This window comes from Pipistrellus kuhlii, unplaced genomic scaffold (genome assembly GCF_014108245.1).
Source record: "Pipistrellus kuhlii isolate mPipKuh1 unplaced genomic scaffold, mPipKuh1.p scaffold_m20_p_1, whole genome shotgun sequence".
NCBI classification, from domain to species: domain Eukaryota; kingdom Metazoa; phylum Chordata; class Mammalia; order Chiroptera; family Vespertilionidae; genus Pipistrellus; species Pipistrellus kuhlii.
The window spans coordinates 51591133-51611796 of NW_023425404.1; the positions used below are offsets into that span (position 1 = coordinate 51591133).

Sequence of the window (20664 nt, forward strand, 5' to 3'; positions counted from 1 at the left end):
TTCAGATAACAATTTTGCTTTTGTATGTATGTATGTATTCCATTTCAGAAACATATGAACCTTCTGAACGCCCATACCAGCTTCCCTGTAGCCTTACTCGAGAACAGAGGAGCAGTAGATCGCAAACATCTGTTGATGCCACGCTGCTGCCTACTCCCTTCTTCCCAGTTTTCCTGGAGCCTCCATCATCCACAGGAGTCCCTTGCCAAGTACCCACATCTCCCACTTTCCAAGCCCATGGCAGTGTTCCTGCTCCGGACTCATCGATTCAGATTAAACAGGAACCTATGTCTTCTGAACAAGAAGATAATGTGACTGCTGTGTCACAAGGCTCTCCTTGCAATGTGTCCAAGGAATTACTGCAAGGTAATAGTATGCCAATTTTTCTCTGATTTAAGGACAACCCTGTAATGGGCAATTTTATATCAATGATGTAACATTAGACTTGTTCATTAAACTGAAGTTAAGACAATTAATTTTTCCTAAGGTTTTCTTCATTCAGGAGAATTACTTAAATATCAATAACTTTTCCTTATTTTTCTCTAATTTAGAATTACTTATTTGATTTTGTATTAGCACCTAAAAAGTCCCACTTATTAGGATTGGTGCAGAATTATTTAGTTCTGGGGTGATAAATAAGGTTGATGTTGTTTGGTCAGATAAGATATTTTCTCTGAATTTCTTAGCACTTGATTGTCTTTAGCACCTAAAGGACAAGCCATGGTCAGTACAAACCTGAGAAGCCAGGTAGCCGTGATGAAAGGTAGAGGGGCTCTGGAGGTGAGAGTCATTTAATGGGAACTGGAATGGTTCTGAGGAATAGCCAAGGTTTTTAGTTTTAGTCTTTACCTAAAATAACACTCACTTGGTTACCATTTGAAAATAACTTCTGAGCAACTTAAAATATTACTTGAAATTTGCATAGCCACAATGGTGCTATATTAATAGTTAAGTAAAAAGTAAACAAACAGACATTGTGTAATTTCTTAAGCCAAAATAAAAATTCTGAAGAATTATTCTATTTCTTTACCTTTTGAAACACTAATTTAGATATCTGTATCAAATGTACAATATATTGTCTTTCATATTGAATTTTGTTACTTTTATATGGGCGATATTTAGTATTTTCTTTAAAAAACTAGTAATAAAGAATATAGTGGTCTTTTAAACTAATTTTTAAAAAACAATTTTAGTTCTATTTTTTTTTTCTTTTTTTCTGATTGTAAGACTAATTTATGTTGCCCTGGCTGGTGTGTTCAGTTGACCATCATTCCATGCACCAAGAGGTTGCAATTTGATTCCTGGTCAGGGCACGGGTCCAAGTTGCAAGATCCCCAGTGGAGGTGGCGATTGATGCTTCTTTCTCTTATTGATGTTTTTTCTCTCTCCATCTCCTTCCCTCTCTCTCTCTCAAATCAATTTTAAAAATTTAAGAATAAAAAATGCTCTAATTTATGTTCATTATAAGTAATTGGGAAACTAGAAATCTAAATAAGTTATATGTATAAGTGTCCCCCCAAAATGTATACACTCACCTAATTTTCAGTCTTTTTCAGGTTTAACTGATTTGAAGCCAGACTAAGCTTTGACCAAAGAAAATTTATCCTAAAGTGCCACTTGACTTTTTTTTTTTTTATGAGGATACATAAAAGTTTACGGTACAAAACCAGCAACTGTCGATGGGTTGAGGGCATGCAAATACCGAATGAAATGATTCTTTATGTTTGCGATTCCATTGCTTCACCTTATCAGCAGTGCCTGGACCAGAACAGTCACCAGTTTAAAAACAGGCATTGACAAAAAAATTATTCATTTCTGTAGATTCTTTTAAGTTTTGAAAATGAACTATATAAACACTGACTTTATAATCATTCAAAGTGTGTATACATTTTTTTGGGACAACTTGTATTATTTCAGTCTTTTATAATATCAGAAGAGGGAAATATTTTATTTATTTATTTTTAAAATATATCTTACTGATTTTTTACAGAAAGGAAGGGAGAGGGAGAGTTAGAAACATCAATGAGAGAGAAACATCAATCAGCTGCCTCCTGCACACCCACTACTGGGGATGTGCCTGTAACCAAGGTACTTGCCCTTGATCGGAATTGAACCTGGGACCCTTGAGTCCGCAGGCTGAGGCTCTATCTACTGAGTCAAATTGGTTAGGGCAGGATGTTTTAAAAATATGTTTGTTATTGATTTTATAGAGAGGGGAAGGGAGAGGGAGAGAGAAAGAAACAGTGTGAGAGAGAAACATGGGTTGGTTTCCTCCCACACACATACCCCAACCAGGGACCAAACCCACAATGTGGGTATGCACCCTGACCAGGAATTGAATCGACTACCTTTTGGTGCATGGGCTATCGCGCAACCAGCTGAGCCACATTGGCCAGGGCTTTCAGTCTTTTAAAAAAACCTTACATGTCGGTGTGTACATGCAGACTTTATACAAAGGATAGATTGTAGTCTGTTATAACTTGGCTTTTTTCTATTTAATATGCCATGATCATTTCCCTATGTCATAAAAATAATTCATCTAAAATATTTTATTTTACTATAATAGTTACGTAATATTTGAGAAGTTGCATAATAATCTGGATGTGCAATATTTATTTAATTCCTTTCAATGTTTAGTTGTTTTTTTGTTTTTAGGATTCTGTGTAACATTATGTTATATATGTCTTTTTGAGTATGTGATTATTTCATCAGTTTAAATTTATAGACATGAAATAGCTAAGTCAAAAAAAATGTACATTTTTAAGTCAGCTGACTTTTTAACTACTAGTATGTGCTAGCTAACTGGATGATATACAGGTAAAATGCATAGTGAGAATTAAGAAGAAATGCACTTTGGTTAAATAGATATTTTAGTGTCTAAGAATAGAACATGATGTTCAGTATGTGGATATTTCAAATAAGAAACAAGGAAAAAAGATTGATAGAAACAATTCCTGCCCATAAGGAGCTTTTGTAGGGTATAAAACATGCGCGTTATTCGAGAGATTGAGCAAGGCAAAGTGTACTAAGTGGTGTAACAGACATTTATGTCGGTTATGGGAAATTGAGGGGTGAGAGAACAGCTTTAAAAGCCATGGTTTAATATGTCACTGAAACGTCATTATTTGTTAGAGATTCAACCAGTAACAAATAATTGCAGTTGATGACTATAAATAGCAGACACAAAAAGGTGCCATAATTTTTTCCTTCTCTATTCAGGAGAGGTCAGTGACTGGCGTCCAGTTGATGCATCCCTCACGGCACCGCTGTCCTTGTCAGAGCTAACAGAAAATCTCCGTGAGCCCAGCCAGGAACTGAGGCTTTCTGTGCAGCAAGGAAGCACCAGAAACGGGGAACGTGCTCTCTCTTCCCAATCAGCTGGTCTTTCTGGCATAAACAAAGAAGGTGAAGAGCCAAGCAAAGGCAACAGCGGGTCTGAAGCCTGTACCAGTTCTTTCCCAAGGTTGTTCTTTGCCTCAGAGACCCCGTTAGAGAAGGAGCCCCTCTCTCCCACTGACCAGCCTGAACAAGCAGAGTCTACTCTGACATCGGCTGAAACGCGGGGGAACAAGAAAAAGAAGAAACTTAGGAAGAAGAAAACTCTGCGAGCCACCCATGTTCCTGAGAACAGCGACACCGAACAGGACGTCTTCACTGCCAAACCTGTGAGGAAAGCAAAGACTGGAAAGTCAACCAAAGGAGGGAAAGTAACAACCTCCACCTGGGAAGACAGCAGAACTGGGCTCGAACAAGAGAGCGTCAGGGATGAGCCAGAGAGTGACTCCTCCCTGGAAGTCCTAGAACTGCCTAACCCTCAGCTAGAAGTGGTGGCCATTGATTCCTCTGACTCTGGAGAGGAGAAGCCAGACAGCCCATCTAAGAAGGATATCTGGAACTGCACAGAGCAACACTCGTTAGAAACGTCTCGTTCTGGCTGTGATGAAGTTAGCTCTACCAGTGAGATTGGCACCCGCTACAAAGACGGTATCCCTGTAAGGTAGGGGGATGTTGTATTGGTCCAATCAGAACAGTTTTCACCATTCTTTTATTTGTTTTTAAAATTCTCACTCGAGGATATTTTTCCGTTGGTTTTTAGAGAGAGTGGAAAAGAGAGGGAAAGAAAGAAATAGCGACGTGAGAGAAACACATTGAGTGGTTGCCTCCTGCATGCACCCCGACCAGGGCCCGGGCTGGGGAGGAGGCTGCAGCCGAGGTGCGTGCCTTTGCCCGGAATCGATCCTGGGTCCCTTTGGTCTGCTGGCCTAGACTCTATCCACTTAGCTAAGCCCACGGGAGCCGTTCTTAAAAAAAATAAATAAAATTGTGTGTGTGTGTGTGTGTGTGTGTGTGTGTGTATGTATATATAAAACTTTCTGTTATGACTCAGAAGTTTAAAAAAAAATCAGATTTATAGAAAATCTTTAGGCATTGCAGATGTGGAAGACTCAAAAACTTGGCAGTGGAGATTTGCTGATTGCTCATTTGTGTTATCGATACAAATATTTACTATACTTTTATTTTCTTTCATATAGAAATTTCAGATGGGAAAATGATCTTATCATTGCTACTTTGCCCATTGATTAGAACAATACTTTGACTCAGGAACATTTAGGTTTTACTACCTGTCCTATTCACACAGATGCTAAGAAGACTTTTGCTATTGTTTTGTAGTGTGGCAGAAACTCAGACCGTGATCTCCTCCATAAAAGGATCAAAGAACTCTTCAGGTATTTGGTTGTTCTGTTTTATTTAAATTACCACAGAGAAAAGGCTTGTAAATGTTAGAGCCAGGGTTTAAATCTGCTTAAATATACTTATAGAGTAGGGGGTAGGAGTTAGCGTCAAGGGGATTGCTTTTGACCAGCAGTTATGGTATTCCTAAATCCTCAAATCCTACTTTTCAGTTTCTTACGCCCATCTCTCTTACTTGGCTGTCTTATCTATTCAGTTATTTAGTATTAAGGTTTCATTGGCTCTAGGGGTTTTTGCTTTGAGGCAGAACTGCTTAAAAAATAATGTCTTGCTCAGTGAAATAACTGTATGTGACAGATATTTGGTGCCTTCCCTTTATCACCTAAAACTCATTATACAAGTATTTTCTTTTTTAAAAAATATATTTTATTGATTTTTTTTACAGAGAGGAAGAGAGGGATAGAGAGCTAGAAACGTCGATGAGAGAGAAACATCCATCAGCTGCCTCCCGCACCCCCCCACTGGGGATGTGCCCGCAACCAAGGTACATGCCCTTGACCGGAATCAAACCTGGGACCCCTCAGTCCACAGGTTGATGCTCTATCCACTGAGCCAAACTGACTAGGGCAAGTATCATTTTTAAAATGAAAGGCCTTCCCTGCTTTCTCTTACTGTAAATCTTCATAATGAAGATCTTAATGAAAACCATGGTATTTTGCAACAGAAACTCTAAGGAGAACGCAGGGCTACCATGTTATGTAATGATTTTAATTTTTGCGTATCTTTTTAGACACAGTGTACATGTTTCTGAAACATATTCTTGTTTTCTAGAAATATCTTCAGAGCCAGGAGATGATGACGAGCCCACAGAAGGGAGTTTTGAGGGGCACCAAGCTGCAGTGAATGCAATTCAGATATTTGGGAATTTACTGTATACCTGTTCAGCAGATAAAACCGTGCGAGCTTATAATCTGGTGGTAAGTTGATACAGCAATTTGAATGTTTTCAGTAGTTGCAGGTTTTAGAAACTCCCAACTCATAGCAATAGGGGAATTTATTTGCTGTCTAGATGTGGGTGGGATTTAGACTAACTTTAGGTAAAGTTGGTCCAGCTGCTCCACAGGGTCCCTGGAAACTTGATTTTATTCTGTGTCTCCACTCTGCTTTCTTCATATCACCTCTTCCTAAGGTGTTCTCCTGCGCACAAATAGATCCAGAAGCTGCTGGGGTTTCTTTTTCCTCCCACCACCAAACCAGGGTCTCGGGCATCATTCCCTGAATGAGCACTTGGCACTTGGCAAAGGAAAGTGGGATTACAACAGACCTGTGGGCTAGTCAGATCCCTGGGATTTGTGATGAAGTCAGTTGCAGGCTGCTGTATAATAGGGGAGTAAAAAGAATCCTGGGGAAGTATGAGAGGAGGCATTTTCCCTGATAGTAGATTAGTTGTACAAGTTATTAAAGAGAGCAACTGTCTTCCACTACACACACCTAGTATAATCTAATGCCCATTTCTCTGAATTTTCATAGAATGAATTTTTGAGAGTTGAATTTGGTATATGTTAAACTAAATCTGTTTTTCAATAATGATAGCCAAGAAACTTTAGGAACACTGCGTTGTCTGAACAAACACTGTGAATGTATTTAAAATTGCTGAATTTCTGAAAAATCAAAATGTTAGATGATGGAACCAAGAAAATGTGTTTGCTGTAGGCAATAAGTATATAGGTTCCTTTAGTCTAATAACCTGAGGGGCAAAAGGATCACTGATGGAAAGAAGCAATGGTACCAGTAAGTATGAGTGTAAGGTTTGGGGGATTGGCTCTAACTCTGAATTGCAAGATAAGTATATGCATAGGTATATATTCTAAATAGATCTCAGAGATAGCACAGATAACTATTAGGCTTACAAAACTGTACCTAGACCACTAGAACCTGTGATGACACCTCACATGTCTTAGAATGTTATGGAGCATTTTCATAAGCTACTGAATCAAATGCAGGAATCTGTCTGGGTAGTTAGCCTCAGTTTGGATTTGGTAGATCTTTGGTCTGTGTGTTGGAGAGCCTTACCCTAGGCTTAATTAAAATTCTTGCCACCCTTATAGTGAATTGCCCTAAGTATTTTTTGGTATGACTCAGCTGACATGGTTGGAAGCATCTTACTGCATGTGACCACTGGCTGGGCATTATTGGTCACCTGTTTACTGAACACTGTTTGTGCACCAGGCGCTTTCCTAGGCACTGAGGATGCAGCAGTCAACTATTGGGTTTTAGCATTTTTTTATTTTTTTTTGCTGAGGAAAGGTAGTATCTGATCCTTCTATATCCATAAGTAATGATCTGATCTATGCCTGACTTTAGAGTCGGAAATGCATTGGTGCCTTTGAGGGCCATACTTCGAAAGTGAACTGCCTCCTGGTTACTCAGACCCCTGGGAAGAACGCCGCCCTTTACACTGGTTCCAGTGATCACATCATTCGCTGCTATAATGTTAAGGTAAGCGGGTTCAGAGAAATCAAAAGTGATAATATTGACCGGCTCTGGCTGTGTTTATACTATGTAGAGTGGAGACATTGAGACAGATGCTTCTTTCTTTCCACTTCCTCTTTGCATCTATCATTATAGAGTTTGTCTGTGCTTGAACTTCATCGAAATAAACAATACTGCATTATTAGCTTTAGCTCACCATACTATCTCCCGTTATATAGGAAGGCCGAGCTCCCATGCATGTTCATGTGCCAATAGTTCTTTTTAAAAAAATCATTATATAGAATTCAATTTGCTCTATAAAATTACAAAAAGATTACACTAATCAGAGGCAACAGTTATTGTCTTTTTTTTTTTTTTACAACTTCATGTGTGGCATTTATATTTGTAATTTTATGGGAGAAATTGAAAACTTTAAAAGACTGACTCTCGTAGGCATGAGAGAAGGTTGGGAGAAGAAAACAAGGGTTTTCACAGTCCATAGCTCTTCATTGTACCCTCAGCTTGTCACATCCTACCCACTTAAAGCTCTCTCAATTTTAACCTCTCTGTCCAAACCTGTTTTCAAAGCTGCATTTGGCATTTAGTTGCTTGGTATCATTAACAACAAATCTTGAGCACTTAGTGTGTTATTGGACTTTTTTAGGTAATTAAATTTGCTAATATAACCCAGTTCTGGAAATTTATCAAAATTGTTTCTTGAAGGTCAGATTAAACAGTGCTTGTTTAACCTGGATATGCATCAAAATTGCTAAGGACAGTAAATAAAATACATAATCCAGAGCCTACTGAATTAGAATCTAGTGACTGGATGTGAAGCTTGGGGTTCTATATATTTTAAAGGCATAGGTAATTATGGATAGGCTAACCTGACACTGGTTTGAACGAGACGCTTGGAAGCTATTAAAATAGAGAATCGGTTGCGGGAAAGCACATATTTCATTAATGCAATTACATATACAACTATAATTTTTCTTTTAGATGTCAAATACAGCTTTAACTTTATCTTTGGCTACTTAATTTACGAGGTTAATACTTGATTCCTAGTGCCCTTTGAAGAATTTCTATATTCCATATTAGAAATATGGGTTACATTATAGAATTTCTATTTGTTTTTGTTACTACCTACAGCGTGAGAGTCTTTGGCCACATATTTCAAAGAAGAAAAAATATCTAAGATGGCCTTCTACAAAATAGATGATACTACTTGTTCCTCATAAAATCATTTCATACTCTGCTTCCAGAAGGGGGTTTTTCACGTTCTGCTTGCGTAACCTCTGCTGATACGGTGTTGTGTGTTTTATCAGACGCGAGAGTGCCTGGAGCAGCTGCAGCTGGACGACCGAGTGCTCTGCCTGCACAGCAGATGGCGAATCCTCTACGCAGGACTAGCAAACGGCACTGTGGTCACCTTCAACACAGAGGTTAGTGCCTGGGGAGAGAAGTCCGAGCTCCCATGCCACTTGAAAATAGTGTGAGCCGCAGCCGGTTTGGCTCAGCGGTAGAGCGTCGGTCTGCGGACTGAAAGGTCCCAGGTTCAATTCCGGTCAAGGGCATGTACATTGGTTGCGGGCACATCCCCGGTAGGGGCTGTACAAGAGGCAGCTGGTCGATGTTTCTCTCTCATCGACATTTCTAGCTCTTTATCTGTCTCCCTTCCTTTCTGTAAAAAGTCAATAAAATATATTTTTTTAAAAACTAAAAAAAAAAAGAAAATAGTGTGAGATGTGTGTGGAAAGAAATGGAAGTTTGTTGGGAAAGAAGTGAAAGACAGACATTTTCTTGTTGTTACATGAGAAAGCAACGAATCAACCACCACTCAAAAACTGTTATCATTGGGTGTAAGTGATATAAGATCCTGCATTCTGTCTCTACAGACCTAAGCGTGCCAGCACCAAAATGTAACTCTACTAAATTAAACCAAGCATGACGATTAGGAGCCAAATAATGAGTCACAAGTTAAAGTAGTCTATCTCATTTTTAGGAATGACACCCTGAAAAATGAGCTTAAATTCCTTTGAGTATGACACTGATGTGGTTTGGAACTGATTTGGGGTTTCATGAGGGTAGTCTGTTCTGTAAAGTGAACTAAGTCAAAGTTTGTTTTCATACCCACATGACCTCATCCTTTTCTAACTCAAAGATAGATTCATTTGTTGAGTGAACCTTTATTTTTATTTATTTATTTATTTAAATATATTTTATTGATTTTTGTACAGAGTGGAAGGGAGAGAGATAGAGAGTTCGAAACATCAATGAGAGAGAGTCATTGATCAGTTGCCTCTTGCACACCCCCTACTGGGGATATGCCCGCAACCAAGGTACATGCCCTTGACCAGAATCAAACCCCGGGCCCTTCAGTCCCCAAGCCAACGCTCTATCCATTGAGCCAAACCGGTCCCGGCTGTTGAGTGAACCTTTATTGAGCATCTGTTATGTGCTAGGCCCCAGGATTCGGCTTAGGAAATGAGTAGGGACCAATTCTTGATGATCCTGTGTGCTTTGCTAATGAAGTTGGACTTCATTTTGTAGGTTTTAATGTATGAGATACATGATCCAATCATCTGTATTTTAGAAAAAGTCATTCTGGAGTTGATAAGATTGGAAAATATTGGTAATAGTAGTCACAGGGAGGCTTTCTAATAGAAGCTGACATGAAAGGTTAGACTAAGGATGAAGAGAAGAGAATGGATAAGAGATATAATTTAAGAGATGGAATTGATGAGTTTGGTTTTAGCGATATATCTCAAGGCCATCTGGTCATCTTTTAGCAGCATGGTAGGCATATTAGAATGTTTACTATGTTACACCCAATTATAGTGTCATTCACGTAAGAGTTGTAAAATACATCTTGGTTTCTGTCTTGAAGCAGCCAGCACATATACTCAGCACCAAGTTATTTGGTTCACTTGATAGGAATAGACCACAGAAGGGTAATTAGTGAAGGATTTGTATTCCAGATATGAAGTGCTAACAGCCTAGATTAGATGTGGTCAAGGGCAATAGAAATAAAGAAGAAAGAATAATTTTAAACTATTTTAATCAATGATAATTACCTAATTCTTTTCTCTTTTATTAGCTTAATGTATCGAAGGTAGATAGAAGTTAGGAGCATCTTAGTTGAAAGATGATGACAAGAAATTCAAATATTCTTTAAATGGTTGAAAAACCAGAGAAGATGGACCTCAAGACAGAGATTTGAGCTCTGCAGAGATATGAATTTTGAAGCCTTGTTAGGTCTAGGCCTTTCTGATATGCCGCACTCCCAGAATGCTGTGTTTGAAAGCCAGGGCATTTACCAGGGTCTTCCCACCACTGGGCCGAACTCTCAGTCTGTCTCGCTAGCACCTCGGGGCAGCTGAAATCATTGCTTAGCTCTGTGAGCCCCAGCTGTGCTGCTCTGTGCTTACTTAGTTTCTGGGAATTTTGCCCCATGCATACACCTCGGGTACATTTTTTGAGGTTTTGGGGAAGTAGGAGACTTTATGAACAAGATTGGTGTGGGATGAGGGAAACAAGTCTGAAATCTGAGAGAAAGGAATGGGAATTCAGGATGTGACCGTGGGACTCTGACTGATACAAAGGCTTCTGTGCTCCACGAGAAGATGTTTTGAAAGGTGCCATAGAACTAGAAGTCAGGAACATCAGAATAGCAGAGAGGTGGAGAAGGACAGACCTTTATTGAAATTGTCTAAGAAAGTCATTCTCAACTTTGGGGGAAAAAATAGTGAATGAGTTCCTGGGACTGTGACATAGAAAATATATTACAGTATGAAAAAAGGTGATAAAAAAAAGAAAAGAAAAAGAAAAAAGGTGATCATTCATTATCATTAACTTAACATGAGGGAGGGACGGAGGGCATAAAAAGAGAACCAAGTTCCAATTATGATCAGGACAGTGTGGTTGAAGTTAGAAATGAACCCATAAGGTGAGAGTTTGCCCCACTGGAATGGGGCGGAGAGAGTCACGAACACACAGAGTTGGCACAGGAATGGCAGAGGTGGGAAGTTAAAGATTAGGGAATGACCAAGAGGACTTAAGTACAGGTAACAGAATTCAGAGTTTGTGTTAAGGGAGTGATTTGGGTTAGCTGATTTTGAGGTTTACCAGCTAAGTTGCATTTACTCCATATGATGGTGACTTATTTTCCAGAACAACAAACAACTGGAAATCTTTGAATGCCATGGCCCTCGGGCAGTTAGCTGTCTAGCCACAGCTCAGGAAGGGGCCCGAAAGCTGCTGGTTGTGGGGTCTTATGACTGTACCATTAGTGTACGTGATGCGCGGAACGGACTACTCCTCAGAACTCTGGAGGGCCACAGCAAAACCATTCTCTGCATGAAGGCAAGTATGGCGCAGGAGAATAGGAGCTAGCTGTCTGGCACAAATAGAAGGGTTTGAATGACATTTTCCGTGTTATCTAATGCTTTATTTAGAAAAGAGGAAGAAGATTACAATCCTTTTCTTCAGGCCTGGGTCACCAAGGGATATGCTGTTTTTTTTTTTAATATGTTAACTTAGAAACAATGAAAGTGTATTTTACTATAGAATATAGATATGCCCTAATGCCCTTCTCTATAATCTTTCTGAAGAGGTAACAGGGCCAATAATACATTGTCAATTCATCAGAGTGATAGGACATGAGTTTCAGTTTAGAAAATTTGAGAAATTTGTTTTATACTTAGTCTTTGCTCATCAGAATTAGAATTCACCAACATACATTGCAAGTTACAGAGGAAACTCAGAACCTTGTACCGAATCTAACTCACTGAATTCTTTCCTTAAGGTGGTGAATGACCTTGTGTTCAGCGGCTCCAGTGACCAGTCAGTCCATGCCCACAACATTCATGTAAGCCCCGTTGGTGTAAAGAAATCTTTAATAGAGAGGTGGTTAAAGCCTGAAGGATTCATCACATCTCCTACAATGTAAATTAAGCCCCTTTTCCAGTGAGAGGCTTAATAATAATCTCTATGTATGAGCTCTTCAATAACATTGAGCACCCTAGAAATTCTGACCTCATTAAAAATTTTAATAGGGGACAGACTCAAAAGTTTATGTAAGGTTTAGTTTGAATGCTGCATTTAAATGAGATAAATTGAGCATCTGAGGCGCTAAGAAAGTGGATATCATATATAGTTTAAAATAGAACTAATGAAAACAGCCGAGAGACTCTATTCACGTCATAGAGACAACTCTTTAAAGCCCAGTTCCTGGTCTGTAAACCTGGGGATAATCCAAGTCCTCAGGGACTTACCCAGATCCAATGAAATGATAAAAGTGAAAGTATACTTGACCTGTGAATAATACAGGTTTGAACTATTTGGGTCCATATATATGTGGATTTCCCCCCAATAAATACCTGTACTGTTTTTGATATGTGATTATGAATCCGTAGATGTGGGGGCTGACTGTATGCATTGTTCTATGCCATTTTATGTAGAGGACTTGAGCCTAGGATTTTGGTATCTTTAGGGTATTGGGGCCATTTTTCCATAAATAATGAGGGACAACTTAAATTTTGGGGGAGTCAAGAGTTACATGCTGATTTTTAATTGCATGTGGCCAGTGCCCCTAACCCTTGCAACTGTACTTCGAAAACTATAAAATACAAACAGATAGAGCGGTGACCCTTCTTTTCCTATGACACGATGTTTTTTCCATCAGGATACATTTCATATATTTTGTGTGGGTAACAAATACTTGTGAGTAAAATTAGTATAGCTTTGTGGTTGTACAAGAAGCCTCAGAATTATGACTTTTAGAATTAGAGAATCATAAATTGGGAAGTGGGAAGATATCTGGAAAGTGGGAAGATATCTGGAAAGTCTACTGACTCCTCTCTCCCCCGATGCAGACTGGGGAGCTCGTGCGGATCTATAAAGGTCACAATCATGCAGTGACTGTGGTGAACATCCTAGGAAAAGTGATGGTGACTGCTTGCCTGGATAAATTTGTTCGTGTCTACGAATTACAGGTAGAATTTAGATCCAGTATTTTGCTTGAATGATTTGGGGAGACTGTCTACTTAGGTTTGATGTTGACATTTTAATGTAGTAAGGTTGGGTTGGGACCCAGGAATCTGCATTCTTCACAGGCACTCTGGGTAATGATGAAGCAGCTGATTCATGGACTGTGCTTTCAGAAATGCTGCTCTGGGATGTGTGGTCAGTCAGCCTCATAGTTAACAAAATGTGAATGGTTTCCGGACAGCAACTGCAGCCTCTAAAACCCATCTAGTTCTCCTTAAATGCAATTTCAAGTTGGAGACTGAAACTACAGAAATTGGTTGTATTAATTCCAATTACCTGCTCCTCCCTTAGGAGGAGGACTTATTAGAAAGGTTGCCATTAGAGTTTATTCATTTTCTTTTTTTAAATCCTCACCCAAGGATATTTTTCCATTGACTTTTAGAGAGTGGAAGGTAAGGAGCAGGATGTGGGAGAGACATATTGATTGGCTGCCTCCTTCATGAACCCTAGCCGAGGCTAGGAATTGAGTCACAACCTTGGTATGTGCCCTTGACTGGGAATCGAACCTAAGACCCTTTAGTCCTATGGGCCAACATTCTAACCACTGAGCAAAACTGGCTAGAGTTAGATTATATTTCTTTTTCTTTTTTTTAATTCTCACCCCAGGATATTTTCCCATTGATTTTAGAGAGAGTGGAAGAGAGAGGGAAAGACAGAGAGAAATAGCCATGTGAGAGGAACACATCAATTGGTTGTCTCTCGTGCCCCCTGACCAGGGCCTGTGCCTGGGAGGAGCCTGCAACCAAGGTACGTGCCCTTGACCGGAATCAAACCCAGGACCCTCCTGTTCGCCGGCCCACGCTCTAGCCACTGAGCCAAACCAGCTAGGGCTAGATTATGTTTCTGTTAAAATGCTACTGAGTTATGACTGGGTGGTTCAGTTGGTTAGAGCTTCATTTTATACACCAAAAGGTTGCGGGTTTGATTCCTGGTCAGACATATACCCAGGTTGCAGGTTCAATCCCTGGGCATGTACTAGAGGCAACCAATCAATGTTTCTCACATTGATGTTTCTCTCTCCTTCCTCTCTGTCTAAAAATCAATTAATAAAAACAACCAAAAACATATCCTCAGGTGCCTCATGAGTAGTTTTAAACCTGCAAAGGCCTTCAGGGACTGTGCTTATTAAACACAAGGGTTTATAACCTTAATTCTTTTTTTTTTTCTCCCCCTAAGTCCCATGATCGATTGCAAGTTTACGGAGGACACAAAGACATGATTATGTGTATGACCATTCATAAAAGTATGGTGAGTATTGTGTGCTATGTCACCCATTTGCCTTTGAATATATTTACTAAAAACTCTACAAACTGATAATCTTTCTACTTGTTACTTCCAAAAATGTCATCTGTTTCTGATATGCCTCATTATTGATTGCCTTTCTATTTCTTGGCATAATGTTATCAAGATAAAACCTAGTAATATTGTTGAATATTTCATTTTCTATTAATAGCTAAATAATTGCAATAAAAATCTAGTAGCACCATTAAATAGCAGATAAATTTAAGATGTTTTTTTTTAAAAAGAGTGTGCTTTTTTCCAGAGACATTATGATCTGAACAGAATATTGGAGCCAGGAGTTTTGGCTAGTATGACATGATTATAGCATGCCTAAAAGTAGAAGCTAACTCATTTAACCCTGCTAATCCTTGACTTATTTTATTTTTAAATTATGAGGTTGAACAAGAATGGATACTTTATCAGACTCTTGAGTAGTAGAACCCTGTGTCCCAAAGAAATACAGCTGCCTACTAGGTACTGCCCAGTGGAAGCCAGAGCTGCGCCAGTGGAAGTGTAGGTGGTGCCTCTGAGCCCTGCCAGTTCCAAGGTCCCAGAGCGGCTCTGGAAGGAGCACAGCTTCAAAGGGCCAGAAGAAAAAATCTAGAGGGTACTTTCCCATTGTAGTACCATGGGCTGGTATTGGTTTAGTGTCAGTATTTTCGTAAGTTGCTATAAGTAGCTTTTGACTCTTACTTTGAGGATGTTTCATAGTTGTGTTTTGGTGTGTGTGTATTGGTCTAATATGATAAACCTCTTTCTCCAGATTTACACTGGCTGTTACGATGGCAGTATTCAGGCCGTGAGACTAAATCTGATGCAGAATTACCGCTGCTGGGTAAGGAATGAAACTTTTCTGGAGTTTAACTCCAGGCTAATTTACAGACCTGCATTGTCATCAGGGTAGCTTTTTTTTTTTTTAAGTTTTTTTTTTTTAAGTTTTCCCTGTTTTTTTTTTTTGGTTTTTTTTATTTTATTGATTTACTACAGAGAGGAAGGGAGAGAGATAGAGAGTCAGAAACATCGATGAGAGAGATCGATCAGCTGCCTCTTGCACACCCCCACTGGGGATATGCCCACCCTTGACTGGAATCGAACCCGGGACCCTTGAGTCCGCAGGCCGACGCTCTATCCACTGAGCCAAACCGGTTTCGGCAGGGTAGCTTTTTTCTGTTTGAGCATCAACTTTATGCATTCTACTGTAGGACAAGGAAGCTTATTTTAAAAAAATGTACATTGATGCTTTTCTATAGTTCTTTAATGGAAAATCTGTTTTAAGATTGGGAATAAGTTATATTCAATTACCCTCCACTCAGGTTATCTACCTGGTGGTTTTTATTTTGTTTTATTATAAAATCAGTACATTCTTTTTTTTTTTTTCTTAATGTATTTTATTGATTTTTTACAGAGAGAAAGAGAGAGGGGTAGAGAGTTAGAAACATTGATGAGAGAGAATCATCGATCAGCTGCCTCTTGCACACCCCCTACTGGGGATGTGCCCGCAACCAAGGTACATGCCCTTGACTGGAATTGAACCTGGGACCCTTCAGTCCGCAGGCCGAAGCTCTATCCACTGAGCCAAACCGGTTTTGGCTAAAATCAGTACATTCTTACAAATATATCAATAGTGCATAAGTATTATATATGAAAAAGTGAAGGTGTTTCTTTTCCTTATCTGCCCAATCTGCACACATTCCTTATGGATTACACATATTAATAGTTTGGTTTGTGTTCTCATTGGTTTCGGGGGGGGATAGGCAAATAAAAATTTGTCTTCCTGAAATGTTAAACTTCAGCTTCCTAGGCTAAATTGCGCAGTTTTTATTTTGGGGTGTGTGCAGGTGATTAACCCTCAAAATGTTCACACTTACTCCTTATAAGCCTTAATTTGTTTCATCAGTCCTAATATCGGTGACCAAAGAAAAGTTTATGACACTGAATTTATTTCCCCCTAAACCCTAACCTTCTTTTCAGATTGATGGAATAAATTCCATTTTAAAATTTTATTTTGGGCTTGTCCACAGCTTAATTACTTTGCAGCTTTTTACACATTACTATTTACTTTTTAGTCTTCTCATTGAAGAAAAGCAAATCTAGTGTAACAGGATGCGGAGTATACAAATACAGAGTTAACTTATCTAGAGAAATGGGGAAAATATTGTCTGGTTTTAAAACTAGAGAGATGGGAGGTACTGACAGAGGAAATGCTCACATTTGTATTAAATTTTAGAAATGAACATGTTAGAATCGGAATCATAAGATTTATTACAAGCAAGCCTGTGGGGGAAAAACCAAGACAAAAAGTCCTTATGCTTTCTGACTGACGATTGGAATCTAGTCACATTGAGAAGTAAAATTATAGTTTAAAAAAAGTAGATCCTCACAAGACTGTGATTAAGATGATAAAGATTTTGTGGAAAGCTAGCTCCTATGGCAAACAGTTTTTTACAACACATATTTTCACATTTAACCCCCCACCCCCTTTTTTTTTTAAATCAGGCACTTTTAGCTTTTAAGTTTACAAGTCAGTAGTTCTTAGAATTATTCAAAACAGCCCCTTCATTATCACAGGAATGCTCTTTGTCTTTTTAAATAAATGGACAAAGAAACTCATTTTGTGATGGCAAGATAGAGAATAAGTATGATATAAACTGAAATTTGTGGTAACTTGTCTATACATATTTACTAACTTAACAATGTACTGGCTAACTTAGTGCTTTGTCTTCTTAAAATACCAAAATGTCAGAAGACTTCCCAGTCTTTTCAAGGTTCCTTGTCATATTGATCATTAATTTGGATGTCTCTGGCTTTGTTTTGCTAGCCAAGAATAAATTAAATAATAAGGGGCTTATTTTTTGTTTCCATCAAATTTATGGTATACAAGTAGGAATGTTCTATTTGCATGTTTCTGGAACCCTTTTTAACTTTTCTATTTCTCTCCAGTGGCATGGTTGCGCTCTGATATTTGGCGTTGTAGATCACTTAAAACAACATTTGCTGACTGACCATACAAACCCAAACTTTCAGACTCTGAAATGTCGCTGGAAGAACTGTGATGCTTTTTTCACTGCTAGGAAAGGATCCAAACAGGTACATCATTGGGATTTGAGGTCAATCTGAGGTCATTTGACCCCTGGGAGCAGGGTTTGGAAACCTTTTGCCTTGTTAGAATGTTCAGAATTATAATTAACAGGGAGAGCCGAGGGATTTTTCTTTTTATTATTACTCATAGATGTGAGGGTAGCAGAATGAGGTTTCAGATGAAGAATGCTGGGCCCTAACTGCCCTTCATGTGTAGATCATAGAATGTGCCCCGAAAGCTCTCCTTGGTGGACTTTCTCTTGTCCTTCCAGCTTCTCTCTCACGGGCCCTTTTCCCTTTCTTCCTAGGATGCCACAGGACACATTGGGCGGCATGCTGAGGACGACAGTAAAGTTGATTCATGAAGTTTTTTGCCTCCCATGTTGGGAAGTCATTAGTTGAACGGATTTCACGTTGGCCCCTCACACCGGCCACTCTCCTCCCCTCCCCTGTGAAGTGGGGAAGGGGACAGAGATTACCAGCCAGGCTTACCACTAGGGTGAGTCTGAGCAGCTCTATGGAACGATAGGTTACACTTTAAGATCTTGCTGGAGGTGTGTCAGATTTAAACAGATGTTAAGGAACATACTCCTGGGACAGCGTGGCATATGGTAATTTATGCTACTGGTGTCCTCCAGATATTTATTAAAGATGCAGATATGAATTGGTTATCTGATTTGACCCTAATCATGTTACTGATTTCAAGTTTGTGATTTTTGGTTTATGTTCTTACGATGGTTTAAACTTATAGTCAAGCTTTAAGTACCAGTCTGTTCAAATGCTAGATTTTTAAGATTAATTTTTCTGCTTATAATAACTGGATATTTTAAACTGGAAGCAAATAGTTTTCTTCTTAACAATTATGTTTAGTGTGTGTCAGTATTCTCTTGCTTTGTAGATGACAGAGCTGGCCCTAAATGTAAAGGAAGACACAGTAGATCTTTAGCAGCTAGAGTAACTGCTCTGCTGACTGTTTTAGGAATTGAGACAGCAGATCACATAATGGCAAGTCCTTACAGACAGTGCTACCCAGCGGCCCTCTGCAGGTTTTGTTGGAGTGCTGGGCTCCAGGCAGCACACAGACCCAATGTTCACTTGAAATGGTGCCGTTAGACGGGGCGCTCACTGCTGCAGGGCTTGTCGGGCTGTTTGACCCAGAGGTTCAGCCTTCACCTCCCTTTGCGGTTCCTGACTCTCAAGGGCGCTGTGGGATTGAGACCTGCAGAACGCGTTGCACTCGCCTGTAGCACCTCAGATAGGGGAGTCAGGATAAAGCATCTGAATTCAGTTTTAGGGCCTAAAACCATTGTCTTGCCTTCACCTCTCCACTAGCTGGGAAGAAAGAGTGGAATCTGGTGGAGGTAAAGACCACCTGCCCGTGGAGAGCAGCCGCTTCTCAAAGCCTTAGGGAGACGGCTTTGTTTGGCTTTTCTTGGACTCAAGAGAAGCTGGAGAACTGTTGCTTTTCATTTTTTTGTTTGTGGGTTCACTCCGAAAGGTTCTTCAGGGGGATCGGAGAAGGGAGAGCAGCACAGGGCCCCACGACAAATCCTACTGTGTTCTAGGACGGCAGGGTGCCCAGGTCTCTCCCCACTCCTGTTGGTGCACACACTTCTGCTCACGTGTCTCCTTCACTCTGGCTCTAGGGCAGGAGGACTTCACTGGGGACTCGTGGGTAGGTTTCAGGAAGGTGTGCGAACCCCCCGAAATTGAAATTGTAATGCATGACGAAGTACGTGTCCTTTTTTCCCAAGGAAGGCTCTAATGATTTTTACTGGATCCAAAAGATTAAGACCTCCTGATGGAGCTACCATGAGATAATGAATGGCCCCACAAGCTATTTACTTCTGTCTTTGTGAATGGGAAAACTTTTTTGTTAACCACACTATTGAGATTTACGTGACACTTGAGAGAGACCAGAGAGAACCCTATTGCATCAAGACTGTTGGTGCTGTTTCTCTGTGAGATTATGAAGCTTTTCCCCCCTCTCACCACCATTTCCTGTACAGGTAGCCAGAGGGTTTGGGAATGGTAAATTCCCAGGAAAGCATATTGGACTTCTTGCCAAACCTGGCATTTTCCTCTTCTATTGAAGCAGCATTTCTAAGATGGCTGGGTAGTGTGCTAAGAAAGTCTTGCGTGCACTGGTGCATAGGTGTCGTCCTGTCCTGCCTGAGGACATGTCTGCAAAGACGAGAGTGGTGAAGCTTTGTAGGGCAGGTGCTGGGCACGTGAGGGGAACCCTTGCAGGTAGAGTCAGTAAGAACCAGTTTGGGTTTCACTTTGGTGGAATTGTGCACAGTCTGCCTCTGTATAAGGAATGATCCTTGTACACGTGTATATGGATGGGCACCTGGACTTGGAATACTTTTCCTCGTTTTATAGAAATTGCCTTTGAAGCAGTAGCAGTAATGTTTTTGTTTTAAGGATGTGTAAAGTTTGTTTAACATCAGGTTAGTGTGTTATCCTAAACGCACTTTCTAGTTCTGTTTAGAAATAAAACGCACCGCAAACATCTCGGCTGCTTACGTATGGTTGTGTTACTACTTTAAAATGTCCGGGAAGTTATGCAGGATTTTGCCCATTTTTAAGTCTTGTTTAATGTCTTGACTGATTCTAGCCTTCTGTCCCCCTCAGAGAAGAGCTGTGGCTCAGGGACTTGCGTAAACTCTGGTCTTCAGTACTTTGTGAAGAAAGGAAACCGTTACATGACCTGACAGAACCTGACTCATTTCTTATAAGGAGTCGGAGGCCATGTTTTAGAATGTTATTTGTTAATTATGTGTGCCTACTTCTAATGGCTTGAAGCCAAGGAAACGCTGTTGTAAATCCTTTTGTGTGCACATGCTAGTCTTTCTATGGCAGTTTGTTCTGATATATCAGCCACTCAAGTTTATTTTGGTGTACACTTCTACTCAATGTAACACAGCGCAAACACAGCTCTTAGGGGCAAAGAATTCTTTTGATTTGATGCTACGTGAAGAGAACATCATTGCTACCACACCTGCTTTGGTGGAGAGAAGTTTTTTTTTTTTTTGTCTGAGAAGAGTTAGCATTTGAGTGTTTAGCTCCTGACCTCCCTATAAGTTACAG

At 39.8% G+C, this 20664-nt stretch overlaps 1 protein-coding gene across 12 annotated transcripts in view; it reads left to right on the forward strand.

Moving 5' to 3' along the window:
- The window catches only part of ZNF106 (zinc finger protein 106), a 55387-nt gene extending 35299 nt beyond the window's left edge, over positions 1–20088 (forward strand). For 7 of the 12 annotated variants that reach the window (XM_036444908.2, XM_036444919.2, XM_036445005.2 and 4 more), the window contains 13 exons: positions 49–366; positions 3220–3997; positions 4672–4727; positions 5524–5669; positions 7057–7191; positions 8490–8606; positions 11335–11526; positions 11969–12031; positions 13038–13157; positions 14389–14460; positions 15257–15328; positions 17434–17580; positions 17880–20088. In XM_036444908.2, coding sequence (XP_036300801.1) covers positions 49–366; positions 3220–3997; positions 4672–4727; positions 5524–5669; positions 7057–7191; positions 8490–8606; positions 11335–11526; positions 11969–12031; positions 13038–13157; positions 14389–14460; positions 15257–15328; positions 17434–17580; positions 17880–17936 — 2273 coding nt within the window. In that variant the 3' untranslated portion in view covers positions 17937–20088. The other 5 variants (XM_036444927.2, XM_045583515.1, XM_045583520.1 and 2 more) reach the window with 5 other exon arrangements.
- Positions 20089–20664: the final 576 nt, after the last annotated feature.